The sequence below is a fragment of the Hydra vulgaris genome, chromosome 13 (assembly GCF_038396675.1).
Source record: "Hydra vulgaris chromosome 13, alternate assembly HydraT2T_AEP".
NCBI classification, from domain to species: Eukaryota; Metazoa; Cnidaria; class Hydrozoa; order Anthoathecata; family Hydridae; genus Hydra; species Hydra vulgaris.
In genome coordinates, this window is record NC_088932.1 from 18,681,360 (window position 1) to 18,699,338 (window position 17,979).

Consider the following 17,979-nt stretch of genomic DNA (forward strand, 5'->3'; position numbering starts at 1 on the left):
GTACAAATAATATTTTTTTAGTTTCATTTTGTAAATAAAAATATTTCATTATTTCTCTATTAAATTGACGAACATTTTTTTCAATATATCAAACATAACTTTGTCTCTTCTTCTTTGTTTCTCATTCTTATAATCAATTTTTTTTTCAAATAATCGATATCTTGTTTATTTGAAGTAAATAATTTGTATAGAGCTCCAATATAAATTTGTAAAGTTTTTAATCTTTCTTTAAAGCCATCTTTCTCAGCATCTTCTCGAATTAATTTATTCATTTCCTCATTGGCTTTCGTTACTCAATCTCCATTAGTATCCAAATTTTTATCAAAATGGACAGCATAACTACCATATTTAATAAAATATTTAACTTTTTGATATTCATAAGCGATATCAGCATTGTATTTATCGAGCTTTTTGTAAGTATTCGAAATGTACTTTCCATGTTTAAATTCGTGAAGAAACTCCATTTTTTTTAATTAGTTAACCTAAAAAAATACAAAGTTTAAACTACAAAGTTTTAAAAAATACGAAGTTTATAAAAAATTACAAAGTTTTAAAAAGTCAAAAAAAATTTTACTCATTAAGAATATTTATAAAAGTAGTTATAAAATAATTTTCAATTGTTTTTTTAACATTATTCTTTCTTCATGCTTAGATAAATAAAAAAAATCTTTCATGTCTACATCTGTTTTCATATACATAAACATTGCATTGTCTCTTCTCAAGAATTCCTCTTTTTCTTTTGATACGATATAATCATCTTCTTCAATTGCAAGATTGGAAATGGCAATCATATAAGTTAACATTTCTGTTAACAAATTTCGCAGATTGACATTTTCTTTTACGAGTGTACTGCTTTTCTTTATAATTTCCATAATTTTTCCAATCTCCTTTAATATTTCATTTTGATGATCGTCCATAGTTAAAAATTCTTTCAGGATAACAAAATGAAAATAAAAATCTTGAGATATTTTTCCAAACATTCCCATAACTCTTTTTCTGAATGATGTACTCGGTCAAAGTATTTGGTAATCCAATTGATATTCTCTTCCTTCCAACTATTATTTTTAATACAAGTATCCATTTTTTTTTAATTAGTTGTCTAAAAACAGTATCCCAAACACGGTTGATTTCATATTTTTTACGAAATAGTTTCAAATTAGTATCCCAAGGATGTTTGTCTTCATTCATTTAATTAGTTGTCTAAAAATAATTTTTAAAAATTATTACAATAAAAAAAATTATTTAATTTTACACTTAAAAAATAGTATCCCCAGAACGTTTTTTAAAAAAAACTAAAAAATTATTTAATTTTACATTTAATATACAAATTACTTTTTAATAAATATTCATCAATGTCAACCTTTTTTATAAAATTACAATATCCATAAATTGATAATTTTTATAATAAAAGGTACACTATAATAAACTTTGCCTTCATTTTATAATTCCTCCTTAAAATTTTCAAAAATCCATATTTTACTGCCATGACCATTATTATTGTGCATTTCTTCAAAAATGAATAATGTAGGTCTACTATTTTCTGCAATTCTATCAGCCATAATTTTTACTAATCTAAAAAAAATTTATACAATATAAAAAAAATATTACAAAATTTTTATTTTCCAGTGGAACCAAAACCACTCTTTCTTTTTACATCTTTAATCATTGACGTTCTACAATCATTGACTTTCTACATCTTTAATCATCAACAACACTTTAATTTCATCTTTATAGTCAGCGTCTATTATTCCTAGAGAATTCAACACAACAACACCATGTTTAAAAGCCATACCCGATTTTGAGTATATGTGACCTACTAAATCTGGTTACGTTAAATCAATATACACTCCAGTGCTTACTAAAATACGTTGGTGTGGTTGAAGTATATAATGCTTTTTACTTCTCAAATCAAAACAAGCGCTCTCTTTTGTTTCATAAAAAGACCATTCTAGAGTATCTCTTATTTCAACCTTTTTATTCATCTAAAAAAAAATATTAAATACATACATTGTGTTTTTGTTCTAAAGAATAAACTACATGTTCTCTTTTTTCCTTAGGAGAAAGAATACAATTTTTACAAAAACTTAATTTACAAAAAAAACAATTAAAACAAAATAAATATATTTTTCTACAAAGTTCACAGTGTCCAAACCAATAATAATAAAATTCAAACTGTTTTAAATTCTTTTCGTTTAATGCTCTATTATAAAGTTCATTAATATTTTTTTCTTCTTTAAATTCGATAAGCCACATAATAAAGGCACACTAGTATTAAATTCAGTATCAATCCACATATTTAAAAATAAATCGTCTATATTTTTTATTAATTTTCTATCATAATCTTCTACAACTGAAGATTTTTCTAATTTAACACTACCATCAAAATGTTTGTATTTTAGTTTTACAATTTCCATTCTTGTTCTTTTATAATATCTATTTTCTTCCTTTTCCATTTTTTTGCAATCTAAACACATTTTTATATCTCACTGACTTCACGAGAAGATGTTGATGATTTGAACAAGTTTTTTTTACTCCTTTTTATATAAAATGGTAGTCATAACAACATAATCTCTTTCATTAAAATAGAATCAAAGTATCAAAGTACAAAGTTTAAAGTTCATTATACCACACTTTAAACTTTGAACTTTAAACTTGTATGACATATTTCACATTCTTGAAACTTGTTAAGTTCTCGTTTTTTTAATCTCTCTTTTCAACTCAAACAGTATAAAAGGAGCTCATTTCAATTTAAAAATTTATTCAAAACACATATGAACAAAATGTCAGAGTTTGAAGTTGTTTATTGCAACGATAACACCTATGTTAAATTTGCAGAATTAGCTACAGCTACTTTGTGACTTATTGAATTTAAAGAAGAAAAAAATGTAAAAGATAAACAATATTCCACTGTTTCTCTCAAACCGCTGGCACAATTTAACTATGTTAAAAAAGAATTAATCTACAAACCAAAATATGAGGTATGGAAATACAGAGATATGTGCGATCTCAACAAAACAAATTATTTATTTAGGTCTGAAATCAAATTAACTAAAGACGACAACAGATTTAAAATGTCCAAAGGCGAAATTACTAATAATGTGGTTTTTAAATTTAATCATAACAAAATGACTAAAAAAGTAGTGGAAAGTTTGATGGATAGTATGCAAGCAGCTCAAAACAGAGCCTATATGACAGTGGCTTACCCTAAAACCCTCATATTGAAAACAGTCGAGTTTAACGGTTTTGCGAGACGTTTAGCAAAAGAAGAAGATGAAATCCATGTTACAGAGTATGAAAGATTAATGGCTGTAGAACCTTCTTTCCACAACACTATGAATAAAAATGGTGTCTCTAGAAGTTATAATCAGAATTTGAAAAAAGAGTGTGCAGAGTTTGCTGAAAGAGAAGCGAGTGAAGCAAAAAAAGCAAAAGTCGAACCAGAAGTAGCAGGAGCACCAGAAGAAGATGAATAATAATTTAATTTTTTTTGTAATTTAATTGAATTAAAATAACCTGTTTTATTAATAAAAAACTTGTTTTTTCTTATCTGTTTTCCTATATAAAGGGTAAAAAAATAAATTCTAGTTCATTTTTGAAACAAAAAATGACTAGCAAACAACTCGACGAAAGTCTCATGAAAGCTATTCAACTTTTTTATCCAGATAATGAATTACATCCTATGTTGTTTGAATTTCACCATTTAAATAACACGTATGAAGAATGGCAAGATATTATATTTACTTATTTAAAAAATTTTAATTTGGAGTTGAACTTGGTAGAAGAAAAATGGAAGGATTTGTACTATATACTTATAGCTAAAGACTATGAAAACTGTCTTCATTTGTTTGAAAAAGCTTCTCGTCGTTATATGAATTTTGCAGAACAATCAGCTTCATGGAGAACTAACATGTTTAAAGTATGTCGCATGATTAACGATGATTTTTTAAATATAACATAAATAACAGTAGAAAAACAACACGAAGAATTAAAAAAAAAATAGAAGAGTTTATTAAAGTGTATAAACCTTATTACAAATCAAAAAACATTGAAAAGAAATGTACTTCATGGAAAAGCAAACTGAAACAGTCTTTAAAGTATTATTTTCTATTTCCTTATCTATCTAACAAATGGGAATATGATAACTTAAAGAAAATTTAAAAAATATTAAAAAACGTTTATCCAGCCTGCATGGACCAACCGCCTTGCTTTTCGTTCAACGATAAAGTTTTTCATGTTGGCTATTACACCATTTATACACCTGCTTCTATTTATGAATATTTTACAGAAAAAAAAGTACATTAAGAAGCAGATAAAGTTTACATTTATAAAGACTTCGAACGTTGTAATTTTCACGAAAAAAGTTTAATAGAAATGTTCCCTACTGCTCAATGGTTTTAAAAGAAACTTTAACATTTCAATGGTTCTATACAGAAAAGAGAACGAAGTTTATAATTGCAATACTAACGAAATAGTATCGAAACAACCTATACACAGAAACACTACCAAATATTATGTGACTGCGAAAAAAAGATTATAAACAAGACATTTTTTTCCATATCAAAAAGTTGATATACAAGTTTATTTATTTTAAATATATTGTTAAAACATTCGCAAGTGTCTTTTTTTATCACGTGTACGCAACGAATATTGTCTTTTATAAAATGAATAAAACTTTCGTATTCAGCAACACTAAACATGCTTCATATTTTGGACAGTGTTCATGAGTATGTTTTTTCGTGTAGCTATGTTGATAGTGTTCTAAACATAAACTTTCATTGTTAAAATAAGTAGGTAGTTTACTAATTTTTGGAAATAGTAATCTGTTTGAATCAAATGTATATATTTTCTGCTCTTTTATTGTACACAATACATTTTTCTCCATGTTGCCACCTTTATAAAACACGAGATTATGTTCGAATTTTGAAAATATTGCTTTTAAGTAATCTACATTAGAGCTACAAAAAATGATTTCGCTGGTATTTTTAAAAGTAGGATAGTACTCTATCCGTGAATATTATTCAGACAATTTAAAAATACTTTTTTTATCTTTCTCTTCTAAGTTTTCAAACTTTTCACAAGGTATTACTTGTGTATGAAAAAACTGCTTATCACTAATCGATCGTAGACATAACTCTCTTATGCAATTTCTTCCCCATGTATGGATCTCTCAATTAGTAATAAGTTCAAAATCTAACATCCGTAACTAAAAAAAAATTGCTTTTTTATTAAAAAAAGAAGCGTATTCTTTTAATAAAATAAATAAAAAAGTATAAAAAATCAATTTTTAAAAATTTTTTACATATTAATTTTTATTAAAAAAATGAATCGCATTGATAGCATTATTTAAAAAATTCATAACAATTGCGCAGTGTGTGCGCTTGATGAAGTGTCTAAAAGATACAAACATTATGAAAACAAATCTGGAAATTCTTCACCTTCCTCTGATCGTGTAGAAGAAAAACATTATACAGATAAAAAATCATTTGATTTTCTACAAAATGTACTCGATTCTAAAAGAATAACAATAAATTCTTATAGTATTGCGAAATGTTTTAAAAACAGCCAATTGAATAATTTACTCGAAAATCCTCAACTTTGTCCTACTCATCTCAACCACTTTGATGATTTAAAAGAACAACTCGGCGATAACTATATAGGTGAACTCTATAAAGCCAAGCTTACTGTTTTGCTACTAGATAGAGATATCAAACCTACTATGGATCAAACAGATGTTGATCAAACAGACGGTTTTGTGAATACGTTTACTACAAAAGTAATACTTACCGTCTCTTCTTTGATAGAAAAACTAGATGGAGCTTTAAAAAAGAAATCTGTTAAAAGAAACATTGAAGGAATTATAAAGGAAGGAACCAGCGATAAAAAAAACTTTATTTGTTAATATATTACACGCTATTGTAACTATATTTATTACGAGTTTTTTCAGTTTAGAAAAAGAAGAAGAATAAAAAAAATGGCTACTGATGAATCGTTGTCTCGTTTTTTTAAAAGTTCAGAATTTAAAAATTATTTTATAGGAGTTTATGCTTTTAACGAGCTAAGTCAAACAAAAACTCATATTCATAATAATAATAATATGAAAAAAAATAGTTCTTTTATCATTTACAACAATGAAACCACAAAAGAAGCAGGTCAACATTGGAGAGTGTTGATGAAAACAGACAAAGGTCACTTTTTTTGTTTTGATAGTTTAGGAGAACAAAGTGTATTACAACAAACTCCAAAACATTTAAGATTTAATAAATATTTGTTTGAAGCAGTAGAAGAAGTAAATAGCAATATACAAATCAACACTATTAATATAAACTACAACGAAATTGAAATTAATTCTTATATACGACAATCAAAACATTTTCCTACAGAATGGACAGCAGAGAATCGCGAGTTTTATTGGTTTACCAAATTTATTTTAAAATATAGTGAAATCTCTGGCAATTAAAACGTATTTCTTGTTTACACGCTTGCAATGAATTCATTTTTTGAAATAAACGTTTGCAGAGTTGAGCTTTTTTATACTTGTTTTTTAATCCGAATAAAATATGGTTTTAAATACACCAACAAGTATGAGTATATTTCCTAATAGGCTACCAAGGATTACCACGCTTTCTAAGTATACGTTTTCGCCCTTTACCAATTAAAGAATGATGAGATCTAGGGTGAGGTCTTGATCTTCGGTGAACAAAAATATACCTTTTAGCACCCCTGTGTCCTCTATGTCTTCTAGTCTCATTTTTTTAAATATTTCTTTGTTTATCTCGATCCACTTTTGTTAAAACAAAACGATATATCGGTTTTCCTACTCAATCCATTTTACGATTTTGTTTATTATTTATATACTTGCTTTTTGTTTTTCGTTAACACGTCAGTGTTTTTCTACAATATTGACGCTTTATTTTTTTAAATTTTTCTTAATTCTTTTACCTCTAAGTACTCTTAGTTCCGTATTATTAGGATCCGTTAGCTCATTTTCATCAAATGATGTCCTATCAAAAAATTCAAAAAAAGCATCTCTATGAAAAGGCCATTGTCCATCTAGTATATTTGGGTAATTTTGAGGTATATTTGGGTCTTAAATTACTTTTATAATATGGAGGTCTTGAAAACAAATTCCGTCTTACAATCATACAGGAAAAATCAATGTCATCTGCGCTCATTTTTTTTGTCTTTAACTTTTGACTTTAACTTTTTGACTTTAACTTTTTTTTTGACTTAACTTTTTTTTTACAAGACAAAAACATGGTTTATCTTAGTAGGCCTACCTACTTATGTTTTTCTTATAGTGTTTATTTTTATACAGCCGTATTTCTTACTTACTTACTTACTTAACCTTACTTAGTCCTTACTTAACTTACTTAGTCCTGCCTGATTTCCTTCGCCGAGTATTTCTACCTAACGCTCGCCGAGTATTTCTACCCAACGTTCTATGCTTTCTAATACTTTCGCCGAGTATTTCTACCAACGCTCGCCGAGTATCGCTACCCAACGTTCTAAACTTTCTAGACATTACAAACAGAGAATGATATGATATGCCTTAAGCGAGATTTGAACCCTCGACGGGTAAAAGTCATGGCGTTTGAAACATAGTGCGGAATGCGAATGCACTATGCTACGTCGACGTGATGGTTCATGGAGTTTTGAATTTATTTAAATTGTTATTTTTACACTTTACGCTGAGTTTTTTTTTTCGCAGAGTTTTTAAAAAGTTGTTTACTCCGTATTTTAATCTCTTTAATCTTATTCATAAAGCGTTATTAAGTCTTTCTAAATTTAACTAACACGACACAGCATTTTCAGTGCATAAAGTTACATCACTTTAGCTTTTATTTCGCATTAATCTGTAGAGATTAAATTTTATACATAAAAGCGTGTTTTTTTGTTAACAAAATCAAATGGCTAGAAGACGCATTGTAAAACGAAGTAAAATTATTAACATGTCAGATTAAGAAAAAAATAAGTCAGAAATAGAACAAGAATTAGAATTTTCTACCGAAGACATCGAACAAGAATTAGAATTTTCTACCGAAGTTACAAAACCCGATGTTATCCTTATCGAAGATGAAGGAGAAATGATAGAGCGCTTGTTTAATATAAAACAATTAGAAAAAGACGAGCATAATAAAGAATTCCATAAAATTGATTATACCATCGAGCACAAAAAAGTAAGTTGATTTTTTTTTTTTTTAAATAAAAAATGAACATATATTCTAAGTTTCTTATTTTTTTTTTAGAAAAAAAAAAAACCAAAATAAAAAAAAAAGAAGCACAAAAAGACTGCAAAATTATTTATTGAAAAATTATAAGTTAAAAATACATTTTTTTTATAAATATATTATTTGTTTCTATTTTTTGTCTTATGTTTGCTTCTTTTATTTGATGTTTAATATCGACATATGATTCGGCAGTATGAACCCAGCGTTTTATTCTTTTACCAACTCTTCCAAGTTTACGGTTTGTTTTATTATCTTTTTATCTGTTATTTGTTCTTCGTAAACAAGATAATATTCTTTTACAATTGCTCGGTAAATACTGACTGTCAGTCTGTGTCGATGTTGAACTCTGTTTTGTACTAGTTTGTGTTTGAACTGCTTTTTTTGTTCTAGGAACTGTTGTTTTTGTACGTGCCATATTTACAGTGTTTAAGGATCTAGGAGTATACCTTATTTTAGGCATTTATAAAAAAATGATATTTTTTTATTTATATATACTTGATTTATTACAAAAAATAGTATAGTATTTATATCTAAATGAACCTAATTATCTTTTAGTTATAATAATAATGAGATATATAACTATAAACAAAATTTAATATGAAATTTTTAATGATAGTCTAATCGACCAATTCTATATAATACAAGACGGAAAAAAGCGACCAATTAATCAAGTGTTCGCTTTCAACCCACAAAGAGGTAATTGATTTACACTTTACACATGAAATCAAAAATAACTTTTTTTATAATACTATTTTCTTATAGATTTAGAAATAATAAGAATACAAAATTTCCGCAATTTTGTTAAAAATTACGTATTAGAAAATAGAGAAGCAGGACCTTGGCACACCCGTCGTAAGTTTAACTTTACTACTTTTTATTAATAAAATAATATTAATATTTTTTTTAAATTCCCTCTCACTTTTTTTAGAAACTCCGTATCCACAAAATTTGAGTGGAAATTTATTAGATAGCGAAATTATGTAAAAGAAAACTAATTTATGTATAATTTTTTTCTAGAAAATAAATTTGTATAGTCTTTTTTTTTTGTTTATATTAATTTTGTTTATCTTTTTTTGTTTATTTGAGTTTTATGTTATCTTTTTTTAATACAATAGAAAAAAAATGATTAAACAAATTATAAATCATACCTCAAAACAACTGAATCATGCTCGGAAAGAATTGGCTATTAATCTCAAGTTTAGAAGAAACGAAATTAAAAAAATTGAAGTTAGTTAACGAAAAAACTTTGATAAAATAAAAAAAACTTTAACTCTTTACATTTTACAGCACACAAACAAAAAAAGAGCGATAAGTCATTTAAACTTTGTTTTATCGAAATGGCAAAAAGAAGGTGTTAATAATGAACTTTTATTAAATTAAATGTTTGTAAATTATTTATACTAAATTATTTAATAAAAGAAGAGAAATTGAATGTATACAACAAGACTATCGAGACACGAATGAAAGAATTTTTAGAGTTTTAACTTTATTATATTAAAACCACGGTACAGAAGTTGAAGCTGCACGTATTTTATATGATACATTATGGTGTTGGTCATTAGACCTTTCAACAATTAAAGAAACAAATCAAGAACTTTTAAATAGTATAAATAAAAGCATGACCCTATTACAATACTTTATATTGCAATAATTTTTTTCTTGTAAATTAATTTTTTTCTTGTAAATTAAATCTTTTTTCTTGTAAACTAATTTTTTTCTTGTACTTTTTTTTAGCTAACTAATATATTAAAAAAAAATGAATCAATATATCAAAAAATGCGGATGGTAAGAATTTAACTTGCACTTTTATTTTTTTTATATTTTTTTATACATTTTTTTTTTCTCTTACTTATGGTGAATGTATCAACGAATCAACTACTTATTACCACGACTTATTATTGACTGAGAAAGAAGAAAAAGAAATAAAAGAAATAATGGACATGCAAGAAATGACAGAAGAAGATTATGAAATTTATTAAGAATAATACTACAAGAAGATATAGAAGAAATGGAAGAAATCGATTACATTGAAGAATTGAAAAAGCAAATGATAGAAGAAGAAGTAGAAAAAGAAGTAGATCAAATAGAAAAAGAAATACATGAAATTTTGGATGAAATAAACATAGAGCAATATATATTAGACATTATTAGTAAAATGGATGATCTACCAGAACTAAATTTGTAATTATTTTTTTTGTAAATATATCTTTTTTTTTAAGACAACTAATAAAATAATGAATAATAATGATGATATGTTTCCTGGTTTTGGCGATATGTTTCCTGGTTTATATGTTTCCTGGTTTTAGCGATGTTTATATGTTTCCTGGTTTATATGTTTCCTGGTTTTGGCGATGTTTTTAAAGAAGAGTTAAAAAATGAAGTAGAAAATATCACATTTAATGACATGTAAAACAGTCATGAAAGTAAACTTTCATGACTGTTTTACATGCAAAAAAAAAGTAGATGATTTATTAAATCATGAGTGTGATTACTAAGTTCTCAAAAATTAACCAAAAATATGTTTTTTTTTGTAATACTGTTGTAGATGACAACTACTATGAATATTCTGTTATCTATTTTCATCATTATAAAGATTAACAAAATCAGCATATGGAACAGATTGTTCAAGATGGAAAAACAAACTTAAACTATTTAAATCTTGCATTCAACTACAACATGAATAGTGTTAAAAATCTTCAAGAAATTATTGCCAGACAAATTGCTGATTATAAAAATATTTTACACAAGCAAAGAGAAGACGATCAAGAAATTAAAAATCTAAAAGAAAAGAATGCTAAATTACAACAAACCTTGGAAGAAACCAACAAAGAAAAGCTAGAATTAAAAAATCTTGTATATGACAACATGACCGTGTTAACAAATCAAGAAGATATACAAAATCTCAATCAAGAAATAATAAAACTCAATCAAATCGTAGAAGAAAACAGCACAGAATTCTTAGTATTAAAAAAATCAATTCAACAAGCCAAAGAAGTAAAAGTAATACAACACATCTTTAAAGACACGCAAATCATCAAACTCGATCAAATGAATCTCAGTCTATTGTCAGATGGAGCATTTTATTCACAACCAGTTTACACATCAGAAGGTTATTATTATCGTATGAAAATATATATTCGAAGTATCATCGTAAACAATGTAGCCATTTACTTTCAATTATTACGAGGAGACCTAGATGATGCTTTAAAATGGCCTTTTACCAAAAAAGTCATTTGCACCTTGAGAAATAAAGATAAATTTTTTGCTCTCACTATCGCTAGTGAAAGATATATCCAAAGTTCAAACGAAAACTCTTTTAATAAACCTACAGAAGAATATAATATTGCTGTTGGATTACCTAATTTCATTCCTCACGAAGAACTAAAACAATTTATTATTAACAATAATTTATTTATTATCGTGATCGCGATTCAATAATATATATTATGTAAGAAATGGTTTTTTTTATTTCTAATTTTTTTATGACACTATGTAATCCTATTTTTTCCTAATTTTTTATGCATTATTTTTTTAGATTAACTAATAAAAAAAAATGAATTCAGTAGAGATATTCAGAAAAATCAGTCTTGAACTGACTACTGCCAACGCGAAAAGTATCAAATTTATTTTAAAATTACCATTTGGAATCAAAGAAAATTTGAAAACTGCAATGGATATAATAGAGCACATCAAAGATAACGTTATAGAAGATGAGCAAGGACATATTTATGAAACTATGGAAAGCAAATCGGAATTTTTACTAGTAATGTTTAAAGCCATTCATCGCGTAGACATTGCGAATAAATATAAAAATCAAATACCACGATTACCAACATACGAAGAAAGCATGGTTAAAAATCTACCACCTGTTTATTCAACACCAAACACATTTTATCCAAGTGCTGTCATTGAAGCCAAGCAACAAGAACTTTTAAATTTTTGTAACCCTTTACCTGAACCAGCTGAAGCTTCTGAATGCGCTCAAGAATCTGATTTCTACTAAAAACTTGAACTTTGGGAAACAAATCATAGTTTTTACTTGTATAGTAAAACTATGCCTTGTTTCCCAAACTTAATATACCTGATTTTTTTGTATTTTTTTATATATTTGTAAAAATTTTTTTTAGATTACTAATTAAAAAAAATTGATCATGGGCAGCAACTGGGGCAATATTGGAGACATATTTAAAAAAGAATTTAGTTCATTTCACTACTTTCTGCATAAACGTAGAAAACAAATGGAACGAGAAAAAAGAGTCAAAAAATTGAACAAAAAATCTAAAGAACGTTGCACTTATTTGGAAAACATTCATTCTCGCATTAAAAACTTTGTAGACGAAACACTACTTTGGTTTGATCCACGCGAACGATATTTTTCTTATTATCATTTTCGTTATGACGATTATAAATTAGATAACTCGAACAAATTTACCCTTGAAAATCAATTACAATTAACCTTGAAAGACTTATGCAAAAGAACCTTGGCACTTCAACGAATCTTTATCGAGTTTGAACAATTACAAAATAAAATCATTTCTTTATTTGATAGAACCAAACTACCCTCAAAATGGAAAAATAAAGATGAAATAAGATTATTATTTTATTGCTACCGAAAAAACATCTTTTACGAAAAAAAGAAACATTTATTATTTTTTCATCTTCAAAGACGCTACCTTTACAGTTTATTTCATTTACTTTTTACAGAAATATCATGTTTTGCTGATCCACGTAAACAACTAGAAACAAATTTAATGAAAAAACTATATCATTTAATAATGTCTTATATATACTGGGCAAAACAACAATATTTTTATATTACAGAACCTTGTTTTATTCATGTTAATATTGTAAATCAATTTTTTTAATATCTTTTTTTTAGATAACTAATAATGAAAACAAAAAAAAATGTTCAAATAAAAAGTTTTGAATAATACACTCTTCGATATAATTTGGTATGGTTTTGTCCTCATACAAGATTATCGTTAAAACATGAAAAAATCCCAACCTTAAAAGTTTTATGTAAAAGACAAATGGGATCCAAAGAACGCGATTCGAAATTCAAACATTTTTAAAAAAACTAGCAAAGGCTATACCTTTCGAATATTACATTACAAAATCTATTATGTATACTCCTTCGTTTTATCTACCAACAGATTATGGACCTCGCTTTTTATTTCGAGATCATTTAGATTTTTTTTACGAACATGTTTATTTTTTATTTGTAACACTAGAAATATTTATTCTCATTATTTCCACAATTTTTTAACTGATACTCAATATGATCATTTTTATATTTTCTTAAAAAACTATTTAAATTGGGCTACAGAACAATATCATTTTATCACATCTCAAAATTTTGTACATAGGAATGATATTATTTTATATTTATAGCTAGAAAATAAATAAAAATGAACAAAACAAGTGGTTATAGCAAAAGAAAAACGATAAAAAAAGTTCGTAACCAAATGAAAGGTACATTCATTTTATTTTTTTTTTTTTAAACAAAAATTTTTTCTATTTAATTTTTTTTTTTCTTTTTTTTTTACAGCAATGTATCCCTACTTTTTCACTTTAAATAAAGTGAGTTTGCAGCACTCACAAATGATTAACCGACGTTATTTTTGTGAAAAAAAAATGTGGCGTTTGCCGAAGTTGCGAATTACAGAAATAACTTTTTTTGTATTTTCTTTTTCAGAATATATAATTTTTATTACATATTGTCTTTTTTTATTCCTTATTTTTTATTGCTTTTTTATTCCTATTTTAAATAACTTTTTACTAACATTTTTTTTCATCTTTTTTAGATAAAAAAATGAATAATATAAATAATGATGATTGGACACTCGACGCTCCACCTTTTGAAAACAAAATGAAGAACGCAAAACTAAAAAGACCGCTGAAAGGAATAGACTATGAAAAATGTCTAAAACTTGAAACAAGAAATATAAACAATAAAATCACAAGTATCAAAAAACTTCCACCAAACATGTCCATAAACCAATTTATAAAAATGGAGTTTTCTATAAATAAATTATAATATTTTTTTCATTTTTTGTATATTTTCTGTAAATAAATTATAATATTTTTTGTATATTTTATATGAATAAATTTTTTACACCTGAACTTATATTATATCTGCGCATCATATCGCTCTCTATTTTTTTATCTCGTCACACTTTATTAAACAAATTTGACGTGTCAAATCACGTGTTAAATTTATTCGCTTTATTCCCGTCACTTGACGCGCTTTTTCACGACCTGTCAATCAAAGGTCTCTTCACACACTTTTTCACCATAATATATCATCAAACATTTGTATAAAAACATAACTAAATAAAAATATCATTTGTAAAAAATATAATTATAAAAAGTTTCAATAATATAGATATTATATTGTTGAAAATTGATTAATATAAGTGTGTCTTCAATGCTGAAACAAACTATTTAATAAAAATTTTAAGATATTATTTTGCATCACTGAATCTGCAACATTGAATGGAATTTCTTTTAAGGCTAGTTTAGTTTTAGATCAAAAGTTTATGATGATGATGATGATGATGATGATGATGATGATGATGATGATGATGATGATGATGATGATGATGATGATGATGATGATGATGATGATGATGATGATGATGATGATGATGATGATGATGATGATGACAATGATGATTTTAATAAACATGAAGATGGGAGAGAGTTCCAAGGGTTGAGGTGTGGAGAAAAAAACTTGATAAATAAAAGTTTTTAGAGCTTGCAGGAATAGATTCAGTAAAAGAATGAGACTTTGCTGAATAACGAGTCAAGCGAGAATGAGGTTTATTTATGGAGCTAGAGATAATTGCTCCTTTGAACAGCAACCATAATAGTATTTGTAGTAAAGAGAAAGAGCTGCAACTTTACAACGATAGGAATGGGGCTCAAGCTTATCAGATAGCAGGTCCAACTACGTTTGCAATGCGTTTTTGGATCTTGTCTAGAAGTGAAAAAGCATCATTAGAAGAACCAGCCCACATATGAGAACAGTATTCCATCAGCAAAAAGTATGAGATTTGTAGAGGTAGAGAATGGAATCAGTAGAGAGAAAATGGCAAGCGATAAAGAGAAGCAATTTTAGCAGATGCTAATTTAGCAATCAATTGAATATATGGTTTCCATGAAAGATCAGTAGATCAGTAAGGATCAGTAACGATAATCCAAGAAGACATAAAGAAGAGGACTCAGTGAGAGGGTTGCCATTCATTAATATAGGAATGTCAATAGTACTGCAATAGTTGTTTACAGTAAATAATTGAGTTTTGTTGAAGTTCAAATTTACAAGCCACTGTGAGCCCAAATCTGTTACAGAAGTGAGATCAGATTTAAGATCGACTGCCTGTTTAAAGTGATCAAAAATTGAATATTTTTTATCAAGACAGGAGTATAAAGTTAAAGTCATCAGCTAAAAAAGCTACTTTAGATGAAAGGTTGTTGGGAAGATTGTTAATGTAGATAAGAAACGAAACAGGACCAAGGATAGAACCTTGAGGTACCCCAGAAGTTACTTGAAATAGAGAAGAGTGCTGGTCTTCGAGGATGACTTTATTAAATCAGTTAGAAAGAAACGATTTGACAATCACAAAAACTTTTCAGATACACCAAGAAGAAATCTAAAATTAAAAAGTTCATAACATTTTCAATTAAAATTCATAAATTTAATTTTTTAGTTTTTATAATCTCCTAATGCAGCCATGGTGTAAATTTTTATTAATGCAGAACACCAGCTTTGTTTGAGAAGGGTTGTACTTTTGAGTCAAATGGTCGAGAATGTTGTACCATATATCACTTTGTTTCATTGAACATCATACAATGTATGTAATATGCTATACTAGATGTTTTATACTAGTATATATAATAATACAGCATGTATTAAACAATTGAATTACATGCATCAATCAAAAATAAAAAAGGGAGAATATATTTAAAAAAACCATTAGTTAACATAATTTCCAAATAACATCAGTAAAAACCATGACCATCAAATTAAACTCTAAAAACTAGGCTTGATATTAGTGTTAAAATAACCTTTTTTTAGGTAAGAATGCTAAAAAGTATTTTGTTTTGATGTATTTTTATTAACTCATTTATTTTCAGTTAATTTCTTTTTTAACTTGGTTTTATAAGTAGATGATTTTCAATTATGATATGTAATTATATTTCACCTACATACACTTTGAATTAGTTCAAAGTTCAATTAAATAAAATGCAGGTTATTACAAATCAGAACTATAATTGTTGCGGTAATTACCTCTTGCGTAAAGGTGTGTTTTTAAACTATTATCTTTAGAAATATATTATCATAATAAAAAAGATTTAATTAATGTAGTTAATTCCCCATAACTCGAACTATAAAAGGACAAAGGAATATGGTTCGATAACGAATGTTCGACTAAAGTAAATTCCCGTTACGTCGAGCTTCGGCTGATATGAGAAATAAGTTCGAATTTAGGCGATTTTTTTTATTTATTGCTGAAGTATAAACATTATATTTACAAGATTATACTAATGTTTCAAATAAAGAACAGATTATATTTGCGCAGTTTAATCAAAAGATAACGTTTGTAAAAGTTGAGCGGTACAGCGACCTTATTACTTGGTAATAGAATTGTGTCTTAAAGGTAGACTTTATTAAGAAACTCATTGAACTATAAAAAAAACTGTTTTTTTATATACCTTTAGGCAGTTTTGTTATAGCATTTTTTTTTTTTTTTCTTTTTTTTTACGTCTGATAACGGTCTATTCTATTCAGATCGAAATACAACAAAAAATAAATAAAGTGTTAGACTACTGTTAGTTATGTTTTATATGGAATGACTTCTTTTTAAAAAAAAAATTAATTATATCATTATCTTTAATTCCCATACAAAAATTTCGAACTATCCGAAAAAATTTGCTGATAGGAGACGAAAAAATGGTCTGACTTAACGAAGTTCGAGTTATCCGAGGTTCAACTTAACCGGATAATGTTAATAGTAATCGGTTATACTATATTTCAAGGGACCAAATGAAACAGTTCAAAAAAATTAAAATTCGAGTTAATCAGTGTTCGACTAACCGGGAATTAATTGTAATTAGATTTTATTTAGAGATGGGATTGATTACAACTCCACCGATTCTCAAGGGATCGCAAGAATCACGTTTTTTTTTTTTTTTTTTTGTATTTCAACATTGTGATCGTTTTTAATGTTAAAATAAATTTTTTGGTTATTTTTGCGCTTCAATGACTTTACTTTTTTAATACAGCCTCTATTGAGCATCATTGAGTGTAATTCTGGAAAGTTCTAGAACATTTAATGACGTTAGGGATTTAATAGCTTAAATAGTTTTTACCAATAATAATTGTGAATATGTGTTTGCGGTGATTTATGACGGTGTTTGGAAGGATTTTTTAGGAAAAGCATAGGGTATATATATTGAGGAAAAAATTTGTAAAAACAGAGTTTTAGTTAAGAGAAAAGATTATTGCTGTTTATTAATTTGTTGATTACGAGAAAAAACTACAAGATAACCGTACATAGAACCAAGTATTAGATTATTTGATATGTTTGAAACGTATGATGGCACATTGGATGCTGCTGTTTGGATTCAACGAACGAAAGTGATTGCTGAAATTCAGAACTTAAAGCTTGAATTACTTTTTCCGATTCTTCTCAGAGAAGCTGCTTATGCAGTGTACGATGCTTTATCCGTGGAAGATAAAAAAGATGTA

At 26.7% G+C, this 17,979-nt stretch overlaps 1 protein-coding gene across 1 annotated transcript; it reads left to right on the forward strand.

The window, feature by feature from the left end:
- The first annotated feature begins 10,838 nt into the window (after nucleotides 1–10,838).
- On the forward strand, nucleotides 10,839–11,666 carry LOC136089708 (TNF receptor-associated factor 5-like). Its single transcript, XM_065815769.1, has one exon. The coding sequence runs from the start codon at nucleotides 10,839–10,841 to the stop codon at nucleotides 11,664–11,666; it is 828 nt and encodes a 275-aa protein (XP_065671841.1).
- Nucleotides 11,667–17,979: the final 6,313 nt, after the last annotated feature.